We start from the raw sequence: 26,230 nt of genomic DNA, 5'->3' as shown, positions 1-26,230 counted from the left end.
CTTCCCTGTCTCTCTGCCTACTTATGATCTCTGTCTTGTCAAATAAATAAAAAATATTAAAAAAAAAAAAAAAGAACAAAAACCTTGCCTTCCTAGGAAATCTACTGACTTCTTAATATCAGCAACTAATTTTCAAAAATTTTAACACTAAGTAAGGCCAAATGTGTTTTTATGCTGCAATGTTGCATATATATGAATACACACATACACATATAAAATTCATCCTCAAGTTCTGTCTGTTCCGAAGTCTAAAAATATTTACAAATTCTGATCTGGGGGAGTATATGGAGAAAGGAACCCCTCCCAATTCCCTCAGGGCAGCTGCCCTGAAAGGCACGGCTCACCTCCGTGTCCCAGCCCACACTCTCCCTAGCACCCCATAGATGAGCTGCGTGAATTTTGCCCGACTGCCACACTGCACAATAAAGGCTAAGTATGCCAGACTCTGGTCAGTTCTGTTTGACTTCCAGCACTAATCTCTGCTCCTGTGTGATTCACAAGCCAGCCAGCTTCCTGTAGGACAACATATTCCAAGAACCTTTTCAGTTACTGCTTTATAGTGCTTCCCCCTGCCCCTGAACAAGTTCTATTCCTTGCTTTTTGAAGATTCATTTTTAAAATACTTTTCTTTATTAGATCTCCACTTTAGTAATGTAGATTATCTTTTCTGGGGGTCAGAAGACCTGCATTCTATTCCCCCACTTGATCATTAAATTACTAACTAACTTTGGAAAAGTCCCTTCTTTGTGGTTGTGTCACATTCCTTACACTATGCTCTCTTTGGCACTGGAAGTACAGGCCTTTATGGAATGCCCATTTTCAAATGGAAAAGTAGGGTTGCCTGGGTGGCTCAGTCCGTTAAATGTCTGACTCTTGATTTTGGTTCAGGTTGTGTTCTCAGGATCCGAGATCAAGCCCCACGTAGGGCTCCGCACTGAGCCTGGAGTCTACTTATGATTCTCTCTCCCTCTCTGCCCACACCCCCCACTTATGCTCATGCTCACTCTCTCTCCGAAAAATAAAAATAAAAATAAAAAAATAAAATAAAATGGAAAAGTAAACTGAAATAACCACGTAAGATTAAAGAAATCATAAAACATTCAAACAACAACAAAGAGCACAAAACATGTATTCTTTCCTCAAATGAAATGTTATACTGAGTGATATAAAAAAGAGATATAAAATATTGGAAATGACAGATGGTGGTTGGGGGTTTTAAAGTCCTTATCTGATACAACATAACACTGACAACACTTTGCTGTTTTATGCATTTATTTTTAGCTTACCAGGCTATAAAATCCAAACATCTGGGAGAAAATTCCCCTGGGATGCCACTGGGTACCTGGGAGGTTGGGGGAACTATGGGTCCCCTTCTGTGCCCTCCATGCTTTGTCTGTGATCAGGCTCGAACTGCAGGGTAGTTGACGCAGGACTTGATCTTTGCATGTGTCACCAGGTGGCCATTGCAGTCCCTACAAGAGCTAGAGAGACAAGACCCCAATTATCAGTAAACCAAGGGAATCATTCCTAATTCCACACCCCACCAGCTTAAAATGACTGTGAATGACTGTCTGAAACAAAAACATAAATAAATAAAAATGTCCCTGTAACACTGGACTATGGCACAACCCCCCCCACACAGCAGTAATGCATGGCACGGAGCCCAGAGTAGACACACATGGGCTCAAACTGGGCTCTGCCATCATTAGCGTTGAGATCCAACCTCTCTGTGCCTCAGTTTCCCCAGCAACAAAACAGAGCTAACCATAGCATAGTTTTATGAAGACTAAGTGCATATAATGGCATATAGGCATGTAAATGGCCCAGCATATAGTACAAGCTTGATAAATTTTTGCCATAATTATCTATAATCGTCCACCATAATGTGGAGCCTGGAATGGATTCCTGGGCTCCTCTCTCCCTCCACCCATTTTCCAAGAATAAAATGGGCAATGCCTGAGTTTAGCCCAAGGTCTTGATTCTCTGCGGCCCTGAGTTATATATCCTGGGATCCAGCTGTGTGTTAGCTCTCTGCTGAGCGGGGAGCCTGCTTCTCCTTCTTGCTCTCCCTCTGTGCTCTCTCTCTCAAGTAAATGGATAAAATGTTTAAAAACAAAACAAAAACTTACCACAATGCTAAAGAGGTAAATTTGATCAGTGTCCGCTTTTACAAACGAGGAAACCAAGGCCTGGGGTGAGGCACAGAAACACCACTAATCACTGTTCCGATGTCACCCAACCAGCAAAAGGTAAGAGAGGATACAAACCTTGGTCGGCCTCATTCCAAAGCCCTTGTTCCTAGTCCCCATGCTCTGCTGCCTCCCTTTTGCTCCTGTTTCCTTGGAGAATTTATACAGTAAGGATATAGATCTGAGTGTTCCCATTTTATAGATGGAGAAGTTGAGGCTGAGAAAGACGCTAAGGCCGTGCAAGTACTTTTACAAGAGATCAGAAGTGGGGGGCCTTCATCTGCCTTTTATCTCTGCAGGTGCCAATCAATACAAGTACGGCAAGAACCGAGCTGAGGAAGATGCCCGGAGGTACCTGGTAGAAAAAGAGAAGCTGGAAAAAGAGAAGGAGACAATCCGGACAGAGCTGATGGCACTGAGGCAGGAGAAGAGGGAGCTGAAGGAAGCCATCCGGAATAATCCAGGTACCTACATGGGCGTGTCCTGGGCACTCAAGTTGGGGGGGAGGGGAGCACGGGCTCAGCCCTGACACTTCCCATGGCAGAGGTCAGCTGCTTCTCCAGGACAGTGTGCTTCTCCACCCCATCTTCCTCCTCCTCCTCCTCTTCCTCAACTTCATTGTCATCATCCTTCCTGAGTAATTAAAGTGCTGTCACTCTAGTAACTGCTCTTGGGTAAGGGGAAGAAAAGGCATCACAAAAACGTGTACACTTAATGTAGTAAAATTCAATCTGATTTTAGAAATGTTAAAATGTGGAAAACAGAGTGTGCCTTAGAATCAAGGAAATAAGAGACATCATTTTGAACCTCCCATTAAGTCACTCATTCACAGAAGTGCTGAGCACACAACCATGTGAGACACTGGTCCTGGTGCTGGGAATGATGAACAGAGACATCCTCTTCCAATATCCATGGCCATGACCTCTGCAGGCCCAGCCTGCTCCGAGTTCCTCTCACCCCACCTTCTGCTCTTTCCTCTGAGTTCTCTCTATAGCTGGAGTTTGGCACACTTTCAGCTTGAGGTTTGCCCACATGCTTGAAGGAACAGAGGCCTTGTCCTTTATAAAATACATCCAAGGTAACACAGCCCTGTGAGAATCTAATGGAACCTATGGATCCTTTTCCCAAGGGGAAAAAAAAACCCCACAATTCACAATGTTGTGGACAGTTTCAGCAGCCAGGGCTCGTGTGCCCTCAGAGCTCACCCACAGAGTGCCTAGGAATCCATGAACCTAACAGAGAACTTCTAGATTAAAAGATAAGGCTTCTTCTGTGTAGCCAAGAACCAGAATCTGTGGGAGGGAAGCATAAGAAGGCAGTTTGGTCTCAATATACAGAACTTTCTAAGAGTCAAAACAGGGTTTGGAACAGGCTATCTTCCTTTTCCTGCTCAACTTTTTTATATAGCACATCACTTTGTAACATTTGATTAGTTATTATGTTTATCATTTTTATTTATTGTTTCTCTCTCTCTCTCTCTCTCTCTCTCTCTCTCTCACACACACACACACACAAATATGAGCTCTATAAGATAAAGGATCTTGGCCTGTTTTGTTCACTGATCTATCCCAAGGATCCAGAACAGCACCCAGTACAAAGCAAGGGCTTAGCACCCAATAAGTATTTACTGGATAGAGGAATGAATGAATAAATCAATGAATGAAAGAGAGAAAGAAACTAACTTTTAAACCTGGTAAGACCCAACACACCTCTTGTGCATGAAAAGATACTAATATAGGTTTGTTCATTTAGATTGAAAAGCAACAAAATCCCAGTAGGAGCCCATGGTCGATGTAAAACCCTGTATTATAACTCAGTTACAAGTAAGAGAAACCAAAGTCAAATTGGCTTAGAAATGAAAAGGAGGGCACCGGGATGGCTCAGCCAGTTGAGGGTTAGACTCTTAATTTCAGCTCAGGTCCTGATTTCAGGGCTAAGAGATTGAGCCCAGAGCTCTGCCTAGCATTGGGCTTCACGTGCAGCAGGGCATCTGCTTCTCTCCCTCTCCCTTTACCCCCTCCCCCTGCTCCCTCTCTCTCTAAAATAAATAAATTTTTTAAAAAAGGAAAAAAGCAATTCCAAAAAAAAAAAGAAATGAGAAGAAAAACATAGGGGTGCCTGGCTTGCTCAGTTAGTAGAACATAGGGTCATGAGTTCAAGCCCTTATTGGGTTTAGACCTTACTTTAAAAAAAAGAAAAGAAAAAAAAATTTAATAGGAAAACTGAGCAATCAGGTATAGCAAGTTCCAGGAATTGGAACGATGTCACCAGGAAGTAGAATTCTGTCTTCTGCCATCCTCTGTGTTGGCTTCATTCTCTGCCCCTCGTGGTGGCATAATGGCTGCACAGCTCTAGCCCTCACCTAATCCTTTCAACCACCCCTGCAGAGAAAACTTCTCTTCCCAATGGACCCCACAGAAGCCTCAGGATTCACTCTGATTGGACCAACTTTAATCTCTAAAACCAACCACTGTGACCAGAAAATGGAGACAGGATTATGGGCCAGGTCTAAGTCATGTACCAACGCCTTGAACTTAAAGTGAGGTCAGCTCCATCCAAACTAAAGGGAATTGGAGGAGAAAGGTGGTTTCCCAGGGGAAAATCAGGGTTCTGGATCCAGAAGGTGGGAAAACAGATACAGGGCAGGTAAAAATGACACAACCCAGCCTGGAGCTGGAATCCCAGGCCCCAAGTCCTTCTCTGAATTGGGACTGAGGGCTTAGAAAAGCCCCCTGAGAGGGACGGACTAGAACCTGAGGTCCTGCCGAATTCCCTGAGGCTTCAGGCCAGGCTCAGCTGTTTCTCTGCCATGTCTCTGGACACAGGAACGAAGTTAAAGGCTCTGGAGGAGGCCGTGGCTGCCCTGGAAGCTCAGTGTCGGGCAAAGGAGGAGCGCCGGATCGACCTGGAGCTGCGGCTTGTGGCTGTGAAGGAGCGACTACAGCAGTCCCTGGCAGGGGGCCCGACGCTGGGGCTCTCCGTGAGCAGCAAGAACAAGAGTGGGGTGAGTCCACGCCCATCTGGGCCAGGGTAGCTGCTTCTAAATCCCCTCATGTGCTATAGATCTTCATGGTTACTCTTTGTGGGTAGAATTGATGGTCGTTTACAGATGAGCAAGTAGATGCCCAAAGAGGAGCGGGAACATGCCAGAAGACAGCCTGCCAAAGAGCAGCTGGCACTGCTAGGGAGGGGACCGTCAGAGCAAGCTCTGGCCTTTGTTGTCTCCCCCAAAGCCCTGCCATTTGACTTTTTATCCTGAATGTGGTCCTAGAAGTAGCCTTTGTGTTACTGGTAAGTGTAACTACGGTATGTTGAATAACAAGTGTGTGTTGAACAATAACTGTGTTGTAGGTCAATAACTGTACTGTAGGTCAGTACAGCCTTTAACTCCTGTTATCTTACCCGACCTTCACGGTAGTCCCAGGAGGTAGGACACTAGATGTGTTGGCGCCACTGGACGGACAAGGAAACGGAGGTCAGAGGTGCTGAGGGACTTACGCCAGGTCACTCAGTTAAGTAAGTGGGAGGCAGGATTCGCAATGCTGGAAGACCTTAGCCATGGTGCTTGTGCCCTGTCTTAGGGTCCTCAGTGTACCAGGTGGTCCTCTGGGCTTTGCACAGCCATGATCACCAGGGCTCCAAGCACCCCTGCAAGGTAGATCCTCTCGCCCCGAATGAGAGCTCCTCAGGGAGAACTTGGCTGACCTCCATCTCCATCTGAATGTCTAAACCTCAGTACTACTGATATTTGGGGCCGATAATTCTTTTTATAGGGGACTTCCAGGTACATGTAGGATGTTTATCAGCGTTGCAAGCTTCTGCCTGCTAGATGCCAGTAGTTCCATACCCACCTGACAACCAGAAATGCCTCCAGAAATTGCCAGATGTCCCCTGGAAAGGCAAAATCGCCCCTATTTGGGAACAACTGATCTAAATTGCGAAGAGTCCAATGTGTTATTCTTTCTCATAGCACTTAGCCACAATTTCTGTATACGTGTGTGTGTGTGTGTGTGTGTGTGTGTGTGTGTGTGTGTATTTTTGTGTCCTTCCTGGTCTAATGTCTATCTCCCGCACTGGGTTGTATAGTTTTATTAAAAATGGACTATTCCTGTTTTATCATTATAACCTTAGCCCTTCTACAGAATCCGCAAAATAGGAGTGCAACAAATGTTTGCTGAATGAATAAAACTCAATGCCTGCTTTCAGAAAAGAACAGGGAGATTCAGACAGATGAAATAGCTTGTCGGATAAGTTTTGAGTTGCCACCGCCTGATCAGACCACACCCCATGTCCCCCAAGCCAGGCTGTTTTTCTGCCCGTATGCTTCCTCTCCTTGGGGCTTTCCAACCTTACAGATGAAGAGCCTAAGAAAACAAAGGCAAACCCACAGAGGGCTGGAGGAGGAGCTAGAAGTGGTTTCACTCATCCCAGCTGCTTCTTCCCACCAATGTGCCCTGAAATTCACATTCCAGATAGCTCTTCCCAAGACTCGTGAACCTTTCTGAAGGCCTTTGGAGAGAAGATGTCTTCTCTAAATTCCCTGCAGACTTAGCCGTTAATGTGCCACACTTAAAGAACTACATCCAGTAATGTACTGCGCAACTATCTGGAAAAGTTAAGGGGTGAGGGCACTGTAGAAGAGAAGGAATATGGTCACCAACTATGTGACCTTGAGCAGTGACTTGACCTTCCCATTTGGCTTATCTGTAAAACAGGGTGACTAATAAAGGTACCTACTTCGTAGACTTGGGAAGTCTAAATGAGCTAATTCATGCAAAAGCCTGGTGCATAATGAGGGCTCCGTAATTTAGAGGTCATTACTTTCATTTCAAGGCCCTCAAGGGGCCTTCCTCCCCTCACCCTGTTTGGTGCTGGCCTAACAGCATCTTCTATTTGCATTCTTTGGAGGGCAAGCCAGGTGTGGGAAGCCAGCATTAGGCCTCACCTATGTAACTATTTTTCCTCATCAACAGGAAACTGCAAATAAAGCCCAGAACAACGCCCCAGAGCAACCTCTCCCTGTCAACTGTGTTTCTGAGCTGAGGAAGAGAAGCCCATCCATCGTAACCTCCAACCAAGGAAGGGTGCTACAGAAAGCCAAGGTATTGCAATAGCTCAGCAAATCAAAATTCAGAGATCTGGCAGCCCCCTTCCTACAGAACTCCACCGAGAGGTTCTTGGCCCCACCTCTTCCGGTTCTAGGTCCCAGGCTCGCTCCGTGATACTGGCCCACAGTCTAGTCCTCTCAGGGCCAGCTGTGTTCCAGAACTTTGAGGATTTTAGAAAGATAATATGGTACATATACTGTGTATGATGAAAAACACCAGCAAGTTCTCAGGAAGCACTGTAAAAGCAAACATGTTAAGTATTCTACAAGAAGTCACATGAATATTCACACCATGTGGAGTAGATTATAAACAGCCTCACATCAGCTCAGGTCAGGTTTTGCACCAATTGTGTTTGTGCCGAAATGCTTGATTCAAAAATTTGGTTTTAGGGTTTTCTGGATTGCAGAATTGGGAATAAGAAATTGTGGACATGAGGGGCACCTGGGTGGCTCAGACGGCTCAGCTGAAGGATCTGCCTTCAGCTCAGGTCATGATCCCAGGGTTCTTTCAAGCTCCATGCTCAGCCGGGAAACCTGTTTCTCTCTCTCCCCTTGCTCCTCCCCCCTGCTCATGCTCTCTCTCTCTATCTCTCTCAAATGAATAAATAAAATCTTGAAAGGAAAGAAGGAAGGAAGAAAGAAAGGAAGGAAGGAAGGAGAAAAGAAATTGTAGACTTGAAAAACTAACACCCGAGCATAAGGACATGAGAGTAGAGAAGTAAACAGCCAGAGGCTAGATCACCTAGACTAGACATCAGCAAACTGTAAAGGTAAATATTTGTGAGCTTGTGGACCACAGAGCTTCTTTCAGAATGACTCAGCTCTGCCACTGCAGCAGGAAAGTAGACAACTTGTAAACAAATGATGGAATGACTGTGTCCCAATAAAACTTTATTTATGGACACTGAGATTTGAATTTCATAAAATTTTCACATGTCAAGAAACAAATTTTTTTTTAAGATTTTATTTATTTATTTGTCAAAGCAGGGGCAACTGCGGGCAGAGGGAGAAGCAGGCTCCCTGCTGAGCAAGGAGGCCGATGCAGGACTCGATGCCGGGACCTTGGTTGGGATCATGACCTGAGCCAAAGGCAGACATTTAACTGACTAAGCCACCCAGGCTCCCCAAAAATTATTATTCTTTTGATTTGTTTTCAAACATTTAGAAATGTAAAAACCATTAGTTTTTGATGAACACGTTCTTAGTTGAAAACACACAGGGGGCCAGATGGGCCTGTGGGCCAATTTGTTTCTCTCTGATCCTTGTAGGACATCGGAAGAACTGTAAATTTTGTTCTAACATAATGGAAAGTCATTGGCAAGTTTTGAGCAAAAAATTTGTGGATATGAATTACATTTTTAAAAGACCATTTTGGGAACACCTGGGTGGCTCAGTTGGTTAAGCGTCTGCCTTTGGCTCAGGTCATGATCCCAGAGTCCTGGCATCATGTCCTGCAATGGGCTCCTTGCTCAGCGGGGAGCCTTATTTCTCCTTCTGCCTGCTGCTCCCACTGCTTGTGCTCTCTCTCTGACAAAATCTTTTTAAAAAAAATTTTTAATAAAAAAATAAATATTTAAATAATAAAACATAAAATAAATAAAAAATGAAAGATATTTTGGGGGTGCCTGGGTGGCTCATTTGATTAAGTGTCAGACTCTTGATTTTGGCTCAGGTCGTGATCTAAGGGTCATGATCTCAGGGTTGTGAGGTCGAGCCCTGCATTGGACTCCACACTGGACATGAAGCCTACTTAAGATTCTCTCCCTCCCTCTGCCCCTGCCTCACCCGTGCTCTCTCTTTAAAAAAACAAAAGCACACAAAACAAAACAAAACCATTCTGGAACAATGTTGAGAACTGATATGGAGACAGGGGAGACCAGTTAGGAGTCATCCAGATGAGAGATGAAAAAGGCGTAGTAGGGTGATTTGAAGTGGCTGGCTTTGGAGGTAGAGCCAAAGGATTTGCTGATGGGGATGTAAAGGATAAGGAGAAAGGAACCAAGGATGACTCAAAGTCGTTTCCCTGAGCAACTGCGGTTTAGATGGTGAAGACTGTGAGAAGAGCAGCAGGCTGGGAGTGGGGAAACCTCCCAGCAAGAATGTTCTTCCAACCCTCCAATGTAACCCTGGTTTACACCATCACCTCCAGAGCTGGCAGAAAACCCTATGCATCACTTGTGGGTAAAAAGCCACTTTACCCATCACTTGTGGGTAAAAAAGCCACTTCAGTATCCCTCCCAGATGAAGTCCTGCATGGCTCCAGGGGAAACAAGAGAGCCCAGTGGGCCGCCTGCGTTCACCCTTCCTTACCAAACTGCTTTGTCTTTTCTTTCATCAGTCACCCCACCCCAGCATTAGAGCCAAGCATAGACTGGCTTCAGTTTCCTTGTCTGAGAAAGACAAACTTTGTGACATTTGAGCCCCCATAAAACTCCCCACTCCCCAGAGTGCAGAAAGGACTTACCCATGGCTACCGAAGGAGGGTGAGACTAGGACCCGTGGCTCTCTGGCCAGTGGAGATCTTTATGTAATTGGGTGCAGTGGAATGTTTTTATCCTGTAAGTCACACTAGAATGTTCAGCAACCTGATTTGTCTTATCTTTCTGGACTTCAGGAATGGGAAATGAAGAAGACCTAGAAGGAGGAGGAAGATTTCATTCCAAAGGAAATACAAGATTGTATTGGAAACACTTTTTTCACAAGGAGATGCCAGGACACTGGAAGTAGCCCCCACTGGAAGTAGCCTCTCCAGGGCACCCAGAAGACCAGCTTTTACATGATTTGCATGATGACAGGGGAAACGGGGAGGGAAGAAATGGAAGGGAGGAAGGACATGGAGGGCGTCCTTTTAACTTCCCAGAGGGTGGAAAACGGGGATGGAGGGAGTCAGAAATCTGCACCACTGTAAAGGTTTTGTTAAATGTCTTCGCCCTCATTTCTGAAGAAATGAAAGCCCACGTGAATAAGCCATTCCATCCCATTCTAGCATCCCACTCCCAGGCTATAGGGCAAAGGAAGACAGTGCTGAAGCATCAGTAGGTAGTACAGTACAAAGAGCCAAGCTTTGATCATCTGATCACACTTGTGCCAAGTGGATTCATGTGGGGCATCACTGACAACCTCTGGGCAACATAAAGAGGCCGAAAAATCAATAGAATCTCCCTGCCTGCTTGAACGTGAACAAAAGCTACAGACAACACACTAATTCTGCAGTCATTCCTTCTGTGCTTTAGAGCTGGGTGGGTGCGGCTACCAGAACCCTGCATTTGAGGTGCTTTCAAATTAGACGTCTGCTATGCAGCAGGCGAGGGGAGGCTCAGCCGGGGACTTGTTTTTAGCCCACAGTGATAGTGACAGGAACATGGATTCCTAATGTCCACAGTATGGTGCAGGAATTGTAGGGTGGGGTCTTTTGTAGCCAATCAAGTCCTTTACCTATTTCATTTGACACTCGGGCTCCAGGAGCTAGGGCTAGAGAACCAAGTGACGCTCTGTATGTCTTTATCCTGAGTTTGCACTTAAAGGCTCTCCAGTCTGCACTTCTGTACCTGCTGTCAAGGAAAACTATCACGGAGAATCAAAGGATGGTGGCTCATTTCTGCCGGGAGTGCTTTTTACTAACACTTGATACTTTTATAGGGGAGCAGGACCTCAAGTCTTGGGCAGTCTCCTTACTCTGCCACTCACTGCTTTCTCAACACTGTAGACACTTTTTAGTTTTTTAGGTCTTTATATCTCCTTCCAAAAAAAGATAAAACCAGTTAACTGTTAAGAGCTCAAAGGCTAGCTCCAGAGAGAGAAACACACACACACACACACACACACACAATAACCTTTGGACACTTTACCCTACCTAGGGCTTTACATACTTCTGCCTTATCCAAACTTTACCACCCTTTAAGGTAGCTGAGGACCAGAGCAGGGAAAATAGCCTGACCAAAATCACCTAGCTGGTCCGTAGCAGAGGAAGAGACTTAGGGCCTGTGAGCCTGGATCCAGACAGAGTTGGATTTGAGCCTCACCTCTGCCACTGCCCAGCTGGTTAAGTCTGGGAAAGTCACCTGACCTCTCATTCTTTTCTTTATCTACAAAACCCAGGTTAACAGTTCCATTTCCTCCCCCCACCCCCAAGACTATTGGGGAAATTCAGTGAGATAGCACAGGGGAAGCATCTTGCACTGTCTGAGAAAGAGGAAATGCTCAGTCAATAGTGGCCCTTATTATTAGTTAGATAAGAAACATCTGACTAAAAACCCTGTGTTCTTTCCACTGAAGAAATGATGTTTATATGATAATCACAGCCATCAAAAAGCTAAAAAGCAACTAATCCATAACTGACAGTTTTCATCCAGATTCCACTTATCTTCAATGAAAAAGGAGCTCACATAATCTACATTGTTAATGTTCTTTTTTTTAAATGTGGATCCTGGAATGACAGCCAACACCCCAACTCTGTCCTCGGTGTGTATTCTTCCTCGTGCGGTTATTCTGCAGTTGAGCATTTTTCCCCACTGAAAGACCTTGGGAATCCTGGAGAGGGGGTACAGTGAGCACTCCACGAATCAGGTACTGTGTTAGCCAAGGTTCACAGGCACGCAACCTGTGCAGTCACAAAGATTAGTGGGGCCCTGACCTTGGTTTAGGGCTCTGCTATTAACTCTCTTAGTAATTTTTGAACAAGGGGCATCCCATTTCCCTTTTGCCCTTTAAATTGCATAGCCAGTCCTGGTGCTAACTGCTAATCACTTTCCCAGACATTTTCCCTAAAACTCTGTGACACAGGCTCTATTACCCAGTTTTTAGTTTGGGAAACTGAAGCCCAGGGCGGTTATGTAACTTGCACGACCCAAAGTGGTTATGTAACTCACACAACCCACAGTTAGTAAGTGATGGAGCCAGCCGCCCTTCCTCTTAGTCCAAAGTTCCATTTCATCCACATCTTACCCCACCACCCGTCTTGCACTGCAGCATTCAGAAGAACACTAGCACTTCATAAAAAGACTAATGAAAGATGTACATATGCAGCACATTTGGTATAGGCTATTTAGCTAAGAGAAGTGCAAAAAAATGGCTAAAGCATAGATGCCAGTCCTCATCTGTTAAAATGCCTTGTTTGTTTTGTGTTCAAGGTATAGACTCATGGGTCTAGGGGGATTTGAAGCTCCATCCTTTCCAACACTGCCAAGTGTTGGGACTATTGGGATTTCTGGTGTCCCTGAATCCTCAGTGGGGGACCCTGAGCAGATGTACCAACCTCTCTGAGCCTCACTTTTCATATATGTAAAAGTGGATCATAATCCCTCCTTAACCCATGTTGCTCTTCTCCCGAGGCCAAAAGAAAACATCAGGTGTTGGTTACAACACATTTGGACTGGGCCTTGGATAGAATTAAAAGATGCAAAAGTCTCCAGCTCTGTCCTCAGGGAACTCACAGACAAGTAGAGAGAAAACCTGACCCAAATAGCTACAGTGTAAGTAAGCCATGCTACAGTGAAGATTTAGAATGATGAGAACACACTTCCCATTTCTTAACCTTAGGGAGGATCCAGGAACTAGTCTGGCAATTCCAAGTGCCCTCAACCCCAATCGTCAATCTATCCTCACTTCCTGACAGATTTCCACACTAAATCTCTCTACAATTCATCCACTTCATCCTATCTCCACTGACATCAACCATTAATTCATTCAACAAATATTCTTTGAGAACCTACTATGGATACCTACCTACTGTACTAGATGTCAGAAATAACCACTGAACAAGACAGACACCCTCTTGCTCAAACTCTAGTTGGGAGAACAAAAAGAAAACAAAACAAAATACAAATATGGAAACAGAAATTGCAGGACACACCTAAAATAGTAGCTACTTTAGGTAGGGTGTTACAAAGATCTTCAAGGGGTCCCCAGGACAGAGTACAGTCCTCCCCTTGCGTGGACTAGTACGACAGCCTGTCTCTCTGCCTCTTTGCAGGAGTCAAAGCGACCCGTTAAACATGTAAAGGTTTTGTAACATGTTCGCATTGCAATCAGTAAGACTCACGTTCATGGAGCAAAAAATTGGGGTACTGCATTAGGAAACTGTTCCATCGTTCATTGGCAATAACCGACTAATCTCTGCCCTAATGGAGCTCACATAGTGAGAAAACACACATTTTAAAAAAATAGCGAAGTCAGAAAACAAGGGAACTGGAACAAAAAAGCAGGTAAAAGTAATGGCGGAGTCAGGCTTTAAGTTTTTTCAAACCCCTCGCGGGACCCGTTCCGCTCATTGTGTTGTGTTGCCGGCCCCCGTTCCCTCCAATAGGTCGGCACCTTACTCGAAATACACTCTCCCGCTTGACTGGGATTTTGCAGATGCTGTTTACCTCTACCTGAACTACTTTCCTCCTCCTTTCATCTACTCATTCTTCAGCTCTCTGTCAATTGTCTCCTCTGGGAAAACTGCCGACACTCGGCCACAACGTATTCTAGGCTTCCGCGGCACCGCGGCCCTAGTTAAACACCGGTCATATTTTGACTGTAAGTCGCGTCTGCATTCACTTATTGTTTACGATTTCACGTAACCTACTTGAGGGTACAGCTGCGATCCCCTCTGGTGACCGCGGATTTCGCGGAGCCTAACTCCCGACACAGGAACCCGCCCGGCGCACCCAACTCGCTGGGGACCGGAAGTGTCGCATTTCGTCGGGGACACCGGATAGGCACGAGCACCGCGCGCGTCAGGGACAACCGGAAGTGTGGCGTACAGGTTCGGGGTCCTGGAATGGGAGCGCCCGCGAAGGCTGCCGGGAAGCGTGGTATCTCGCTCATCTCGTCATTTGGAGCAATTGCGCGTGCGCTGCCTCGGTCCGCGGAGATCGGGAATATGGCCGCGAGGTCCGTATGGGCGGTCCGGCGGCTGGTGCAACGCCTTCTGGCCTCGAGTGCCGCGTCCGAAGGCAGGTGAGCGAGGCAGGCCACGGGTCGCGGGTTGAGGGTAGTGCGAGACAAGCAAGCTGGAAGGGCGGTTGTGGGCTGGAAGGCGCGAGATGACTCACCAGACCTCTCAGCTGTCCGATTCGGCACTCACGGCCCCATTTTACAGATAAGGAAACTGAGGCACACAGCTGCGTTTCCTTGCCAGGCCAAGAAAGAGCCGAGATCACGTTCCTTGGAGGTGGGAACTCTTGAGCCCCGAGCATCGACTGAATTGGGGATGTACATCTCCGGGCCCCTTTTCCTCCGTCTGGGGTGTCTGCAGTTAACATTGAATTCTCCCCACCGACTCCCTGTGTGACCCTAGGCCAGTTCCTTCCACATTATCTCGGCTTCACTTTACCTCTCGGTAAAAGGAGGGCGGTCGACTTGGTCTCCAAACGGCTCTTCCACCTGAGTCTGTGAAGTTGCATTTGCTGCTCTTCACCATCGGCTGCGGCACCTTTTTTTGTTCACTTATCATGCCGACTGTAGAACTTTATGGGTAGTTCTCCGGTTCAATCGAGAAAACTGAGGTTTAAGAAAGTTCAGTAACTTTTCCAAACTCAGGGCTCTAGAATCGGCTCTTTTAATTAGTGAACAACGTTAATTATCCTCAGGGCGACTCCATGTTTGACTGTGTGTTCCTCAGAAAGAATAAAAATGAGTAAACTGTGGGGTGGGTAAGGTTGGACTTCTGAAGTGTAAATTAAGCTGCGGGGAATCCGGGAATCTCGCAAAACTGTTTGCCACCTTTTTATCTTTACACACTTGACCTAGCACCCTACCCTAGCACCTGGGTGCGAGATTGAAATCTGTTGAATTCTGGGTTTCGGGCTTAAAAGTCTTTTTGGCAGTTTGTGATGTAGGGAAGTGACTAGAAGAAAAAAGTTAGCTTCTGATAAAATTTCCCCTCACTCCAGTTCTGGAGCAGAAGGAATTGAAGGGATCAGCCTCAACTCTCCGCTTCAGACTTGGGCTTTGGCCGTTTTCTCTTTAAACTGGCCCTTGGGAGTATTATGACCTACTTTCAGTTGAATAAATGTAGTTTGTTCGTTGAGGAGGAAGGAGGTATTTCACCCTGTGTGATTTGCCCCAAATCTATGGTGACCATATTTTGTGAACCAGAAATGTGGAACCTTTTACAGTCTGAAACCAGATTGTAATAACTGCGTTCAGGGCTGGCCTGGAAAGTCTAGGACGTAAAAGTCATCTTGCCCATAGCTTTCTACTGACTGTTCCCTCTCCCTTGCAAAAAGCAAACATTTTTTACCCCTTTTAAATCTTTGCATGGATGTCACCTCAATGACTGCTCTTCGATGTATGCCGGTTCATATGAGTAAATTATTTGTTTTAAAGACCTTTTGTACTCACAGATTGATTTTGTTGATTTTACTTCAAGTTATGAGAATCCAGAAAGAGTAATGGAAACTTCCTTGAAGGAGTGAGATCTGCTACAATCCAAGATTTGTAAAGTAGGCCCTGCTCTAAAGTTCTTCCTTTGTGAACAACTATACGTCAGACATTTGAGCTGTATGAAATTCTGGATTACAAACATGTTTGAATACAAAGATCCATTTTATTCACCTGTTTATAGTTCATAGCCTGGAACGTATAGTGTTTTATAAGTGTTTAACCGACTTGATTTTACACAGACGTGAGTTCTCAAGTCAGGATTTCTCTTAACACAGGTGCTCTTTCATAAGAGCCTAACTTAGGAGCTTGTGGTCAAAAAAGCTTTAGAATTCTAGGCCTGACTCCAGTTTGACACAGTCCCTTTACTGGGCTTCATTTTCCCCATGTGTAAAATGAAGGATTGAATCAGAAATATATGGCTTTGTGTTTTGATTTCCCACTTCTGATATTGCCCTGCTGGTTCTGGGCATAAGAACTCGGTTTTCTCTTGCTGACTTTTGCGTCCCCACTTCTAGCTATTTCTGCTGCCTTGTGTTCAGTATCCTGATTCAACACAATACTGATTGTGTGGTCTTATGCCAGTCATAAGCCTCTCTTGAGCTTCAGTTTTCTCATTTATAAAATTGAGATGATAGGGAAGCCTGGGCGGCTCAGGTGGTTAAGTGTCTGCCTACCGGTCAGGTCATGATCTCAGGGTCCTGGCGTCCCGCTCCTTCTCCCTCTCCCTCTGCCCCTTCCCACCACTCGTGTTCTGTCTCAAATAAATCAATAAAATCTTTAAAAGAAAAATTGATAATATAATTTCTCTCACACACTGTGAGATGAAAAGATCATTTACATAAAACCTGACAGTGGTGTCTGACACTTAGTAACTTTATATTTTATCAATGTTGGTGGTGTTACTGTGACCGCGAGCAGTTTGGCTCTGTGTGATGGCATTTCTTCATGTGCCCCCTCCCTCTCGCCTTAGGGGATGGCCACGTCCTTTCAGCACTGCCACTCAGAGAACTGCTGGTGAGGCCTGCAGTTCTGAGGACCCTCCCGATGAGCTTGGGCCCTCTCTTGCAGAACGAGCCTTAAAGCTTAAAGCTGTGAAACTGGAGAAGGAAGTCCAGGACTTAACAGTGAGTAGATTTTGTCTGTTCCTCACATCCCCTCTCTGGTTGATATATCCACACAGTTTTTGTGTCTGTTTTTTTTTTTTGTTTTGTTTTGTTTTTAATTAAATTTCCTCTCGTGGGCTCTTTACCTCTCACCCCATCTCTACTCTCCTGCTAGGTATTATTAGACAAAGTAGTCTATCATCGTTAAAAACATGGTATCACAGTACTTACATACCTAATGTTGTGGTAGCTTCAGAGGAGGCCCAGGGCCTGGCATGTAGTAAAAGCTCTGTAGATATTTGTTGAATGAGTGTGTCTCTTATCACTGTTCTCTGCTAGTCAGACTACATCTGGCATACTCTGCCTACCAGGGTTGACAGACACGTGTTGAGGGCGGTAATTAGTTAGTTCCAAAGCAAGATTACCCAGAATGGTAAGGAGGTAGGAAAGCATGTCTTGTGAAGGCAATTAAAGGAATCAAGGATTATAAGAATGAAAGAGGAAAAGATTAAAGGAGCTAAACTAACTGCCTTCGAATAGAAGACACACTTTTAAAACTTATTGTTTGTTGTCCTGGAGTTCAGTTCAATGGAAGAAAGAGGGTGGCATTATTGGCTGCCTGTGAAAAAGGAAGCTTTCTCTCAAGATAATGAGCTTGAAAACACCTTGTTAAGTCTTCAGAGTAGGAAGCTAAATGACAGCCTATCGGGGTTGCTCTACAAAGTAGGTTCCTGCTTTGATGTGGGATTTCTAGTAGCTGATCTAAGATTCCTGCAGCTCCTCATTTTTTTTTTTTTTTTTTATAAACACCTATCACAAGGTTGAAGTTTGTAAAGTAAGGAAAAACGTTTCTTGGGAATGTGGGTGGCTCAGTTGGTTAAGCAACTGCCTTCAGCTCAGGTCATGATCCTGGAGTTCCAGCATCCAGTGTCTCATCGGGCTCCCTGCTCAGCGGGGAGTCTCCTTCTCCCTCTGACCCTTCCCCCTCTCATGAGTGTTTTCTCTCTCTCTCTCTCTCATTCTTTCTCAAATAAATAAATAAAATCTTTTTAGAAAAAATTCTTTTCCACTAGCAAGCATGTATTTTCTGATCATTTTGACTTTGCTTTTGGTGTCAGATGAGATACCAGAGAGCGGTAGCCGATGGTGAAAACATAAGGCGGCGAACCCAGAGATGTGTAGAAGATGCCAAGATATTTGGTGAGAGATTTATTCATGATAAAAATTAAACTACCTTTTAGTTTGGGGCATCTGGGTGGCTCATTTGGTTAAGCATGAGACTCTTGATTTTGGCTCTGGTCATCTGGTCATGATCTTCATTGGGAGGTTGAGCCCCATGTTGGGATCTGCACTGGGCATGGTGCCTGCTTGGGATTCTCTCTTTCCCTCTGCCCCTCCCCTCCTTTTGTACAGGTGTGTTCTCTCTTTCTCTTTCTCTCAAAAAAAAAAAAAAATACCTTTTAGTTTAAGGATACTGACAGTATCCTTACAAACTGAACATAGTAAAAAACACATCTAGGTCCTAAACCAATCCTACTCTGCCCTTGCACTCTTGCCATATGTCTTGTGAGATTTTTATTGGGAATGTTGCCAAGTGAACTATTTACTAAAATAATACTTGCCTTTGTTTTGACCAAAACTTTTGTTACTTAATTTTTCAAGCACGTACACTTAACATTCTAGTGCTTACGGAGCCAATTCTGTTTAACTCATTAAAAAACAAGTGAATCATTAAGATGTTCAGAGGAAAATCCAAAGAGCGAGACGCATGGGCAATCAGGAATACTAAAATTTGCTTTGTAGAGCAAACTAGTATGTAACCATAGTGCAGTAATCAACTGTGTCTCCACCAGACAGTTTTCACTACTGTGGACAAAAATCACTTGCATTACCAACAGTGTTTACAACTTAATAAGTTAGCAAATAACTCAAAGACAAAGCCCCGGACCATATGGGAACAGGTAATTCTGGAAGTAGTACTAGATCATATCTGTTTTTTCACTGATGACTGAATAATCTTCTTGGTCTTTCAATCTTTGAAGTCTTTCAGGGGCACCTGGCTGGCTTAGTCAGTGGACCATGAAACTTGATCTCTAGTTAAGTGTTTGAGCCACACGTTGGGTGTAGAGATTACTTAAAAATAAAATCTTAAATATATATATACATTTGAAGTCCACACATTTAAAAAAAATAATAAAAAATAAAGTCTTTAACAGATATTTCTCTGAACACACAACAACTCGTTCCAAATGTCTTCATGTAAATGTTAGTAATAGATTGAAGGGTAGAAGGCAGATCTGTGATTACTCGCCTTACTCACAGTTTCGTTAAGAGGATTATACTTTCATTGCACATAGAATGAAGGGGCTTCAGTAGCCCTTGGATTGTATGTAGTCCAGTCTTCTTTTACAAATGAGCTGGAAAAAGTTAATTGGTGACAGATAGAGACGTAAATCCGTTAGCTCCTGACCCCCAGTCTATTATTCTTTCCCCCATGTCACACTAGTCCCTGTTCTCTGGATTTTATCTGCTTTTTGTGCATAGAATTCACTTCATTCCTGTCCTGTGCAGCCCCAGTGCTTTGGCATAGCCTTCTGCTTTGCATTCAGTGCTAGAGATACCATGTTTCAGGGCTACAATATCAGCTAAGTACTGACCCCCAAATTGTATTACTGATGTTTCATCCAAGTTTTAATGTCTTATTTCCAACCGTCAGGACAGAGCTTTGCAAACTACAGCCTATGTGTAAGTCCATAAACAGCTCTGAATTTTATTATTAAAAATTTGTAGAAATTGGAGTGCCTGGATGGCTCACTGGGTTAAAGCCTCTGCCTTTGGCCCGGTCATGATCCCAGGGTCCTGGGATCGAGCCCCAAATCGGGCACTCTGCTCAGCACGGGAAGCCTGCTTCATCCTCTCTCTCTGCCTGCCTCTCTGCCTACTTGTGTTCTCTGTCAAGTAAATAAATAAATAAATCTTTAAATTAATTAAGTAAGTAAAAATAAAAATTTGTAGAAATAATCACCTGCATAAGATCCTTGATTTTTGCCTCATCTCACAAAACCTAAAATATTTACTATATGGCCCTTAATAGGAAAAGTTTGCTAACCTTTGAGCTACAAGGAATTGTGTAGCAAGTAAACCAACTTGGTACCTGGGAAAGACTTTCCTGCTTGAGGGGAGCAGGGTAAATTGGCTTATTAGAAGTCAGACTTTGATGGGTTATATCACTTATATCAGTTCCCTCAAGAATTGATAAGGTTCCCAGGAACAGAATACTAGCTAAGCTCAAAAATAATTTGATAATTTAATTTATTCATTTAGAAAGCAAAATGTGTCTAGCAGTATGCCACTTAAGTCATTTGCTTGAGTCATTTCTTTTTAGTGGCCAGTAATACTTTGAAAAATTGAAGATTGGTCAGGGAGCATGGGGTTAGAAAAAAAAACAGAAAGCTTTTATTATTTAATTAATATGTAATATAGCATGATGACTCTCCTTCCAGGGAAGGTTTTATCTCAGTAACTCATCTACTCTTAAACAGGTCATAAAGATTCTCCCCCACCCTCACTCCCAAGAAATGGCTCAGACACCTACTTCCTATTGAAGTAACAGTAATTAGAATAGAATCAGAGACTGAACCACTCACTATACAAACAAGAGAACCTGAGCTTCTTTTTACCCAAATTCATACAACTTGACTGGACAGAAGTCAGGGTTCTTTGTACCATGGCAATGTACAAGTCTGCCCAGAAGCCTGCCGCTTTCAAAATTCTGTTGGAGTATATGTCTTCTTTTAGTAGCCAGGAAAATCTGCCTTTAGTACTCCTGGTTGATCTTTATGAGACATTCTTGTCTCTTGGGTGGAGTTTTGATCTAATCAGCATACTTCTCAAGCCTGAGGCAAATCTTTTCTACTTTTTCAGCTGATTTCATTAATAGCCATTAATATTTATGGCCACCATCCCCAGTAGAGGTGGGCAAGGTATCTCGTGGAACTTCGTTCACACCAGGTCTGGTTCCCTGGAGATGCCTGCTGGTTTTGCTCTTTCTTCTCCTTTACCTCCTCTCCCACACCAGATCTCTCCCACATTATACCAGCATTCCTTCACTTGGTTCTTCTGTTTCTTCTGATATCTTCTCTTCCTGCCCATCTGTCATGCCCTGGCACCCCAAATCCATTATGTACATTATTATTAGACTAATTTGAATCCTATTACACTTGTTTGCTCAAGATGCTATAAATGGACTCTGTCACCCAGAAGTTAAAGATAGAATTCCTACCTCTGTCAGTTGTTCCTTCCAGAATCTAGGCAGCCAGTCTAGGAAATTTCTTCTCTGTCATCTCTTTTATTGCCTCCCTGTGGATGATCTTCCTTTTTACCTCTGAATACAGTTAAGGTGGCTCCCTATTTTGATGCATAGCCTTAAAACTGTCCTTGGATTGGGGTGCCCAGAATCAGTTAAGTGACTGACTTCGGCTCAGGTCATGATCCCGTGGTCCTGGGATCAGACCCCACATCAGGCTTCCTGCTTAGCAGGGAGTCTGCTTCTCCTTCTCCCTCTGTCCCTCATCCCACTCATGGGTGCACTCCCCCCCCCCATGAATAAATAAAATCTTTTTTTTAAAAACTGTCCCTGGATTAAAATCAGATGAACAAAGTCCTTCATCGTTCACTAGTTCCCACCAGGGCTTTGCTGTTACCATCGATATCTATAATGATGACATTCTTAACATTTCTGTAAGAAAAATCAAGATGCTACATTGGGAGTAATGAGATTACTCAACAATTGAGTTTACTTTTAGAACAGTTCATAAAACTAAAAAGATTTTAGAAGTTTTGTGGCCCATCTCCAGCAAGTATATGTATGTACATATATGTGTAACTTTGGAGCAGGCAGTTGGAGACTCACCTCCTCTATGGAGCATATTACTTCCCTACCCCGGTTGAACCAGTCCTCAAGAATAAACCTTCCTGAATCTCCTTTAGCATGGTGTTCTCAACTAACTTCTGTATTATTGCCCCCTACCCCATGAAATACCAATATCTTATCCCTATTGAGAGTGCATGTCTTAGCAAAATTAAGACATACAAGAATTTTCAAAACTGTACATAAGTCAGTACTAAAAGTGAATAGCCATAAAAATACAAGAAACAATGATCCCGTTTTTTTTTTTTTTTAAGATTTTATGTATTTATTAGAGAGGGAGAATGAGAGCAAGCATGAGAAGGGGGAAGGTCAGAGGGAGAAGCAGACCCCCAGCTGAGCAGGGAGCCCAATGTGGGACCCAATCCTGGACCCAGCTTAGGATCATGACCTAAGCTGATGGCAGTTGCTCAACCAGCTGAACCACCCAGGCACCTGATGATCCAGTTTTTAAAGCACGGGTTTCTGACATCCTGCATTCAGTCTTACCTAGTCCTTAGGTTCTAACCGTCTTCCCCTTTTCCTAATAGGCTTCCCAGTCATATGCCTTCCAAGAGAAACCCTGATTTGTCAGTTGGATTAAGGTGGTAATCATTGATGACGATTCCTGGGTCCTGTGCGTCAGTCTTCCCACTTCCTGGGGTATCCAGTATACTCGCCACTCCCCTAGGCATTCCCCATACTCCTCCCCTAGGAGCAAAGTGATTTTTCTTCACAAACAATAAAAGTGTCTGGTTTCTCTAGGAATTCAGAGTTTCTGTAAGGACTTGGTAGAAGTGGCAGACATTTTGGAGAAGACTACAAAGTACATTTCTGAAGAAACAGAGTCTGGGGACCAGAAGCTCACTTTGGAGAAGATCTTCCGAGGGTTATCACTTTTAGAAGCAAAGCTGAAAAGTGTATTTGCCAAACATGGCCTAGAGAAGATGACACCCATTGGTGACAAATATGACCCTCATGAGCATGAACTCATCTGTCATGTGCCAGCAGGTGTTGGGGTACAGCCTGGCACCGTGGCGTTAGTAAGGCAAGATGGCTACAAGCTTCACGGCCGAACCATTAGACTTGCCAGGGTGGAAGTAGCAGTGGAGTCTCAGAGAAGACTATGAATGGGCCATGAAGAACTGAATGTTCTCCCAGAGTACAGCCACCTGTGTTTCCTTTATTTATTAAACTAGGTTCGTATTGTACATGAGGTACTTCATGTAATCTGTTTTGGATTTAGTCATATTGGCTTTATTTCTAAGATACTCTACTGATGAATGTGACCTATTTGGTCTCATCAGAAGTCTTGCCATTGGGCATTTGAACAATGTGACAAGTGATCCTATGGCCTTTGTCCAAATATGTTTAAGAAAATTATTTTAAAATTGGTACTCTGATGACTGTCAATTGAAAATCTTTTTAAAAGTGGAAATGAGTATATGTTTATGTATTTTCAACTGAATGTTTCTTTCTAATGGTCCCTACAACAGGAATCTTGTATTTCATGGGGAAAGGAGATGGTAGGGATTGGTTCAACATCTGGGTACTTAGATGATAAAGCTTTAGGTTACATGAATTTAGATCATTTGGGTTGGTTTTTATACACATAGATTTTTAGGACTTCCCCTTTTTACTATTTTCCTTTTAGCCATCTTTTGTCCTTGTAGCCCCCGCCAGGTATATTCACACTCATTGACAAGGGCTAATTAAGGCCCAGGCAAGACTTGGAAGGCAGGGAATATCAAGAAATTCAAGATACCAGGTTCCTTTCAAGCAAATATGACCAAGAAACCTTGTGCTTTCCTGGGTTACCTTACAATTATTTTCAGCCTCCCTAGGTATATAATCATTTCAGGGAAACCAAGGCAGCACCAATAGCTAGTGACCCAAATCAGTCTGTGTAGGTAATTTACCTACAGCTTTTCTCTCCACTAGCCCCTAAATCTTCCACTTTGTCAAATTTGCCATCATCCTTTATTAGATTATGCAGGGGTTCAGGGCAAAAATGTTAGGTTCCTACGATTTCTCATTTCATTTAGTTAATGCTGAATTTTTTTTTTTAATTTGGTACTCACAAATCACTACCTCTCATGCTGATAAGCTTTATTTTCCAGTTTTTGTATCTGCCTTATGTTACATATATTAACATCTAGCTGTTTATTTGTTTATATGTTTATTTTTTATTTTTTTCAGTCTTGCTTATGGCTGGTGTTCTGTAAAGATTTGTTCAATAAAGGAGCAAGTGAATGACCTATCAATCGAACTTTAGAAAGGAGGTCAGTTACGGAGATTTTAATGTTAGAAGAGGCCTTAGTGATGAGCTCATCTCCCCCCTTTCAGCTTCTTAAGCATGAAGACGTTTTTTTAGGACCGGACTCAAAATGTCTGAAACTAGTAAACTACATTTCAGTGAGAACTTGAATAAGGAACAACTAGATATTATCTTTAATCATTTAAGATCCAGCAGTTCTGTAATGAACATACAAATGTGTCCCCAGCGGACAAAGATTATTAGACATCCAGCTTGCATAGGTAGGTTCAGGCTTTTTAAATTAGTTATCCATAAAGTAGATCCGTTTCTACTGGAATTTTATGACCCCATTCTGTGGAGTGTTACAAGTTACCCTCTTAGACATCATAGATAGTTCCAGCACACTCCACATATGTATCAATAAAACCATCCCCCAGTGGGCCCTGCCATCTCCACCAGAATTAGATACTCAAAAAAAAAAAAAAAAAAGTGCTTTTAAGAAGCAAACGAAACACTGGTGGTAAGATTTTAAAACCAAAACCTCTTTGGGCTTTCCAGTAAGTGCATACTGTAAATTTAATGTGCAGTCAGATTTCACAATAGGAATTTGTCTTTTTTTTGCCTTCATTCCTTTGAGATTGACAGATGGTGACAACAAGAAAAGGAGCCAATTACCTATGTGTTACTTGAATTACTAACTGTCGTCATCAGTGAATTAGAACAACCATAGTTTTAGGTATGAAATGTTCGAGTACTTGAAGAGTCTTCTAATATTCCTTGCAACCTCCTGTTTTAGCAAGTAGATTAAGAATAATTTTATGTTTTTATTATTTAGTAGTTATGCAGACTTAAAAGTGTAAATTTAGAAGATGGAGCTATAATGATAAGAATCTCAAAAGTTAGGCTTTTGAGAGCCAGAGCAGCATAACAGATCTTAGGCTGTGGAGGCATAGACTTGAACATAAATCCCAGCCCAGTCACCTGTGTGATCTGGGGCCCCAGTCATTTCACCCTTCTGAGCCTACTTCCTTGTTTGTACAATGATTATAATTCCCTCACAATATTGTGAGGATTAAATGAAATGTGTAAATTGTCTACTACAGTAGGCCCTCAAATATTTATTTTTATTACTTTCTATTATACATGTTATTTTGCCTATGTTTTTAATAGCTGTCTAAAGTCTAGGCATAGGGGAAAACTGTTTAAGTGGTGCTTCTATTAAAAAAAAAAAAAGAAAAAATTGTAATTTAATCTATCAGTGACTTATTTTCCTTCCAGCTTCTGGTTTTTTTCTGTGTGTGTGTGTTGTTGTTGTTGTTTCAACTGTAATGCAAGAAATCCACACTTTCAGACTGGAGGAGCAAGAAAATTGTGTCTGCTCTTCATTACTTTAATCTTGTTGGTAAAGTGAAATGTTGTAGGCCTGCAGATATGTAAGGAAGCTTTGGCTCACTTGATGAAGGGATCCTGGTGTTTTAATACATGGATTCTACAAACCTTTCACAGATTTTCTTCACTGTCATAAGGGAATTAGTTTGATACTGATCAGTTAATTGGTGCTCTTTCATGGCAAAGGATCTGATAAGTGAAGAAAGGTTCTTGTACACTAAAGCAAATCAAATAGGGAAGACTAAGGATGAAATAGAATATTCAGAATCAACTTCAATAAAACCTGAATTGACATAACTAGTTCCTGTGTTTAGTGTTTTTGTCTGCCTGTATATTGACATTATTGTCACTTCATTGACTCCTGACCCATCTTGTCAACACTCAGCTTGAGATCTCACAGCAGCCCAGCCAAATGGATGTTCATTCTACACCCTGCCTTGGGGTTGAAGTCTTGTCTGTTCTCCTACCTCCTTGGCCTTGCTTCATTCTGATTCTTACGTATTTCTTAGATCTGGACTTATATTTTTGCCTTCCTCTCTGGCATTGCCTTATTTTCTTACACTTGTTTCTTCGTTCTAGTTGTCTTGTCTGCTTCAGTCACGTCACTTGAACTCCTGGACTTCTGATCCTCTCAGCCAGATCACTGACATGAGGCCTTACACAGATCTTCAGCTTCCGGGAGTCCGTGTCAAGCTCTGCCTGGCTTTGTCTATACATCTGCTTAACTGGCTGCCAAATACCCAGCCTCCTGGAGCCTCCCTCTTTGGAGCCAGCCTTTTCAGCAGTTCTGCCTTGGATTTCATTACGCTTCTAATCTTGTCTCAATATCCTGGCTCCCCAATCCATTGCTTCCCATATTCCCAGTGCTAGGAAGTATATTCTTACTTCTATCCGCTCAGACCATCCACA

The 26,230-nt window shown here is 43.3% G+C and overlaps 2 protein-coding genes and 1 long non-coding RNA gene across 4 annotated transcripts in view; 2 read left to right on the top strand and 1 right to left on the bottom strand.

The window, feature by feature from the left end:
• Positions 1-10,444, top strand: part of AFAP1L1 (actin filament associated protein 1 like 1) — a 57,341-nt gene extending 46,897 nt beyond the window's left edge. For both annotated transcript variants that reach the window (XM_082726289.1, XM_082726288.1), the window contains exons 16-19: positions 2,489-2,653; positions 5,015-5,193; positions 7,163-7,291; positions 9,911-10,444. In XM_082726289.1, coding sequence (XP_082582415.1) covers positions 2,489-2,653; positions 5,015-5,193; positions 7,163-7,291; positions 9,911-9,934 — 497 coding nt within the window. In that variant the 3' untranslated portion in view covers positions 9,935-10,444. The remainder of the gene's footprint in view (positions 1-2,488; positions 2,654-5,014; positions 5,194-7,162; positions 7,292-9,910) is intronic.
• LOC309862437 lies at positions 1,255-9,930 on the bottom strand. The gene is made up of 2 exons (XR_014310517.1): positions 9,761-9,930; positions 1,255-1,481 (listed from the first exon to the last, which is right to left on the bottom strand). It is a non-coding gene; the product is annotated as an uncharacterized lncRNA (long non-coding RNA).
• Positions 10,445-14,004: 3,560 nt separating the features above from the next.
• On the top strand, positions 14,005-25,621 carry GRPEL2 (GrpE like 2, mitochondrial). The gene is made up of 4 exons (XM_082726296.1): positions 14,005-14,238; positions 16,637-16,790; positions 17,888-17,969; positions 22,441-25,621. The coding sequence occupies exons 1-4, from the start codon at positions 14,060-14,062 to the stop codon at positions 22,803-22,805; spliced, it is 780 nt and encodes a 259-aa protein (XP_082582422.1). The 5' UTR covers positions 14,005-14,059; the 3' UTR covers positions 22,806-25,621.
• Positions 25,622-26,230: the final 609 nt, after the last annotated feature.

The sequence above is a fragment of the Mustela nivalis genome (genome assembly GCF_964662115.1).
Source record: "Mustela nivalis genome assembly, chromosome: 3".
In the NCBI taxonomy this organism is placed as follows: Eukaryota; Metazoa; Chordata; class Mammalia; order Carnivora; family Mustelidae; genus Mustela; species Mustela nivalis.
Note: the sequence above shows the minus strand (reverse complement) of the source record. Positions and strands in the feature narration are given on the sequence as shown.

What these genes read in the sequence shown, in the direction of transcription:
- GRPEL2 (XM_082726296.1), top strand. Translation starts at nt 14,060, where the DNA reads ATGGGAGCGCCCGCGAAGGCTGCCGGGAAGCGTGGTATCTCGCTCATC. An exon ending in AGTGCCGCGTCCGAAGGCAG is followed by an intron (nt 14,239 to 16,636) that starts GTGAGCGAGGCA and finishes CTCTCGCCTTAG; the next exon opens with GGGATGGCCACGTCCTTTCA. An exon ending in AGGAAGTCCAGGACTTAACA is followed by an intron (nt 16,791 to 17,887) that starts GTGAGTAGATTT and finishes TTTTGGTGTCAG; the next exon opens with ATGAGATACCAGAGAGCGGT.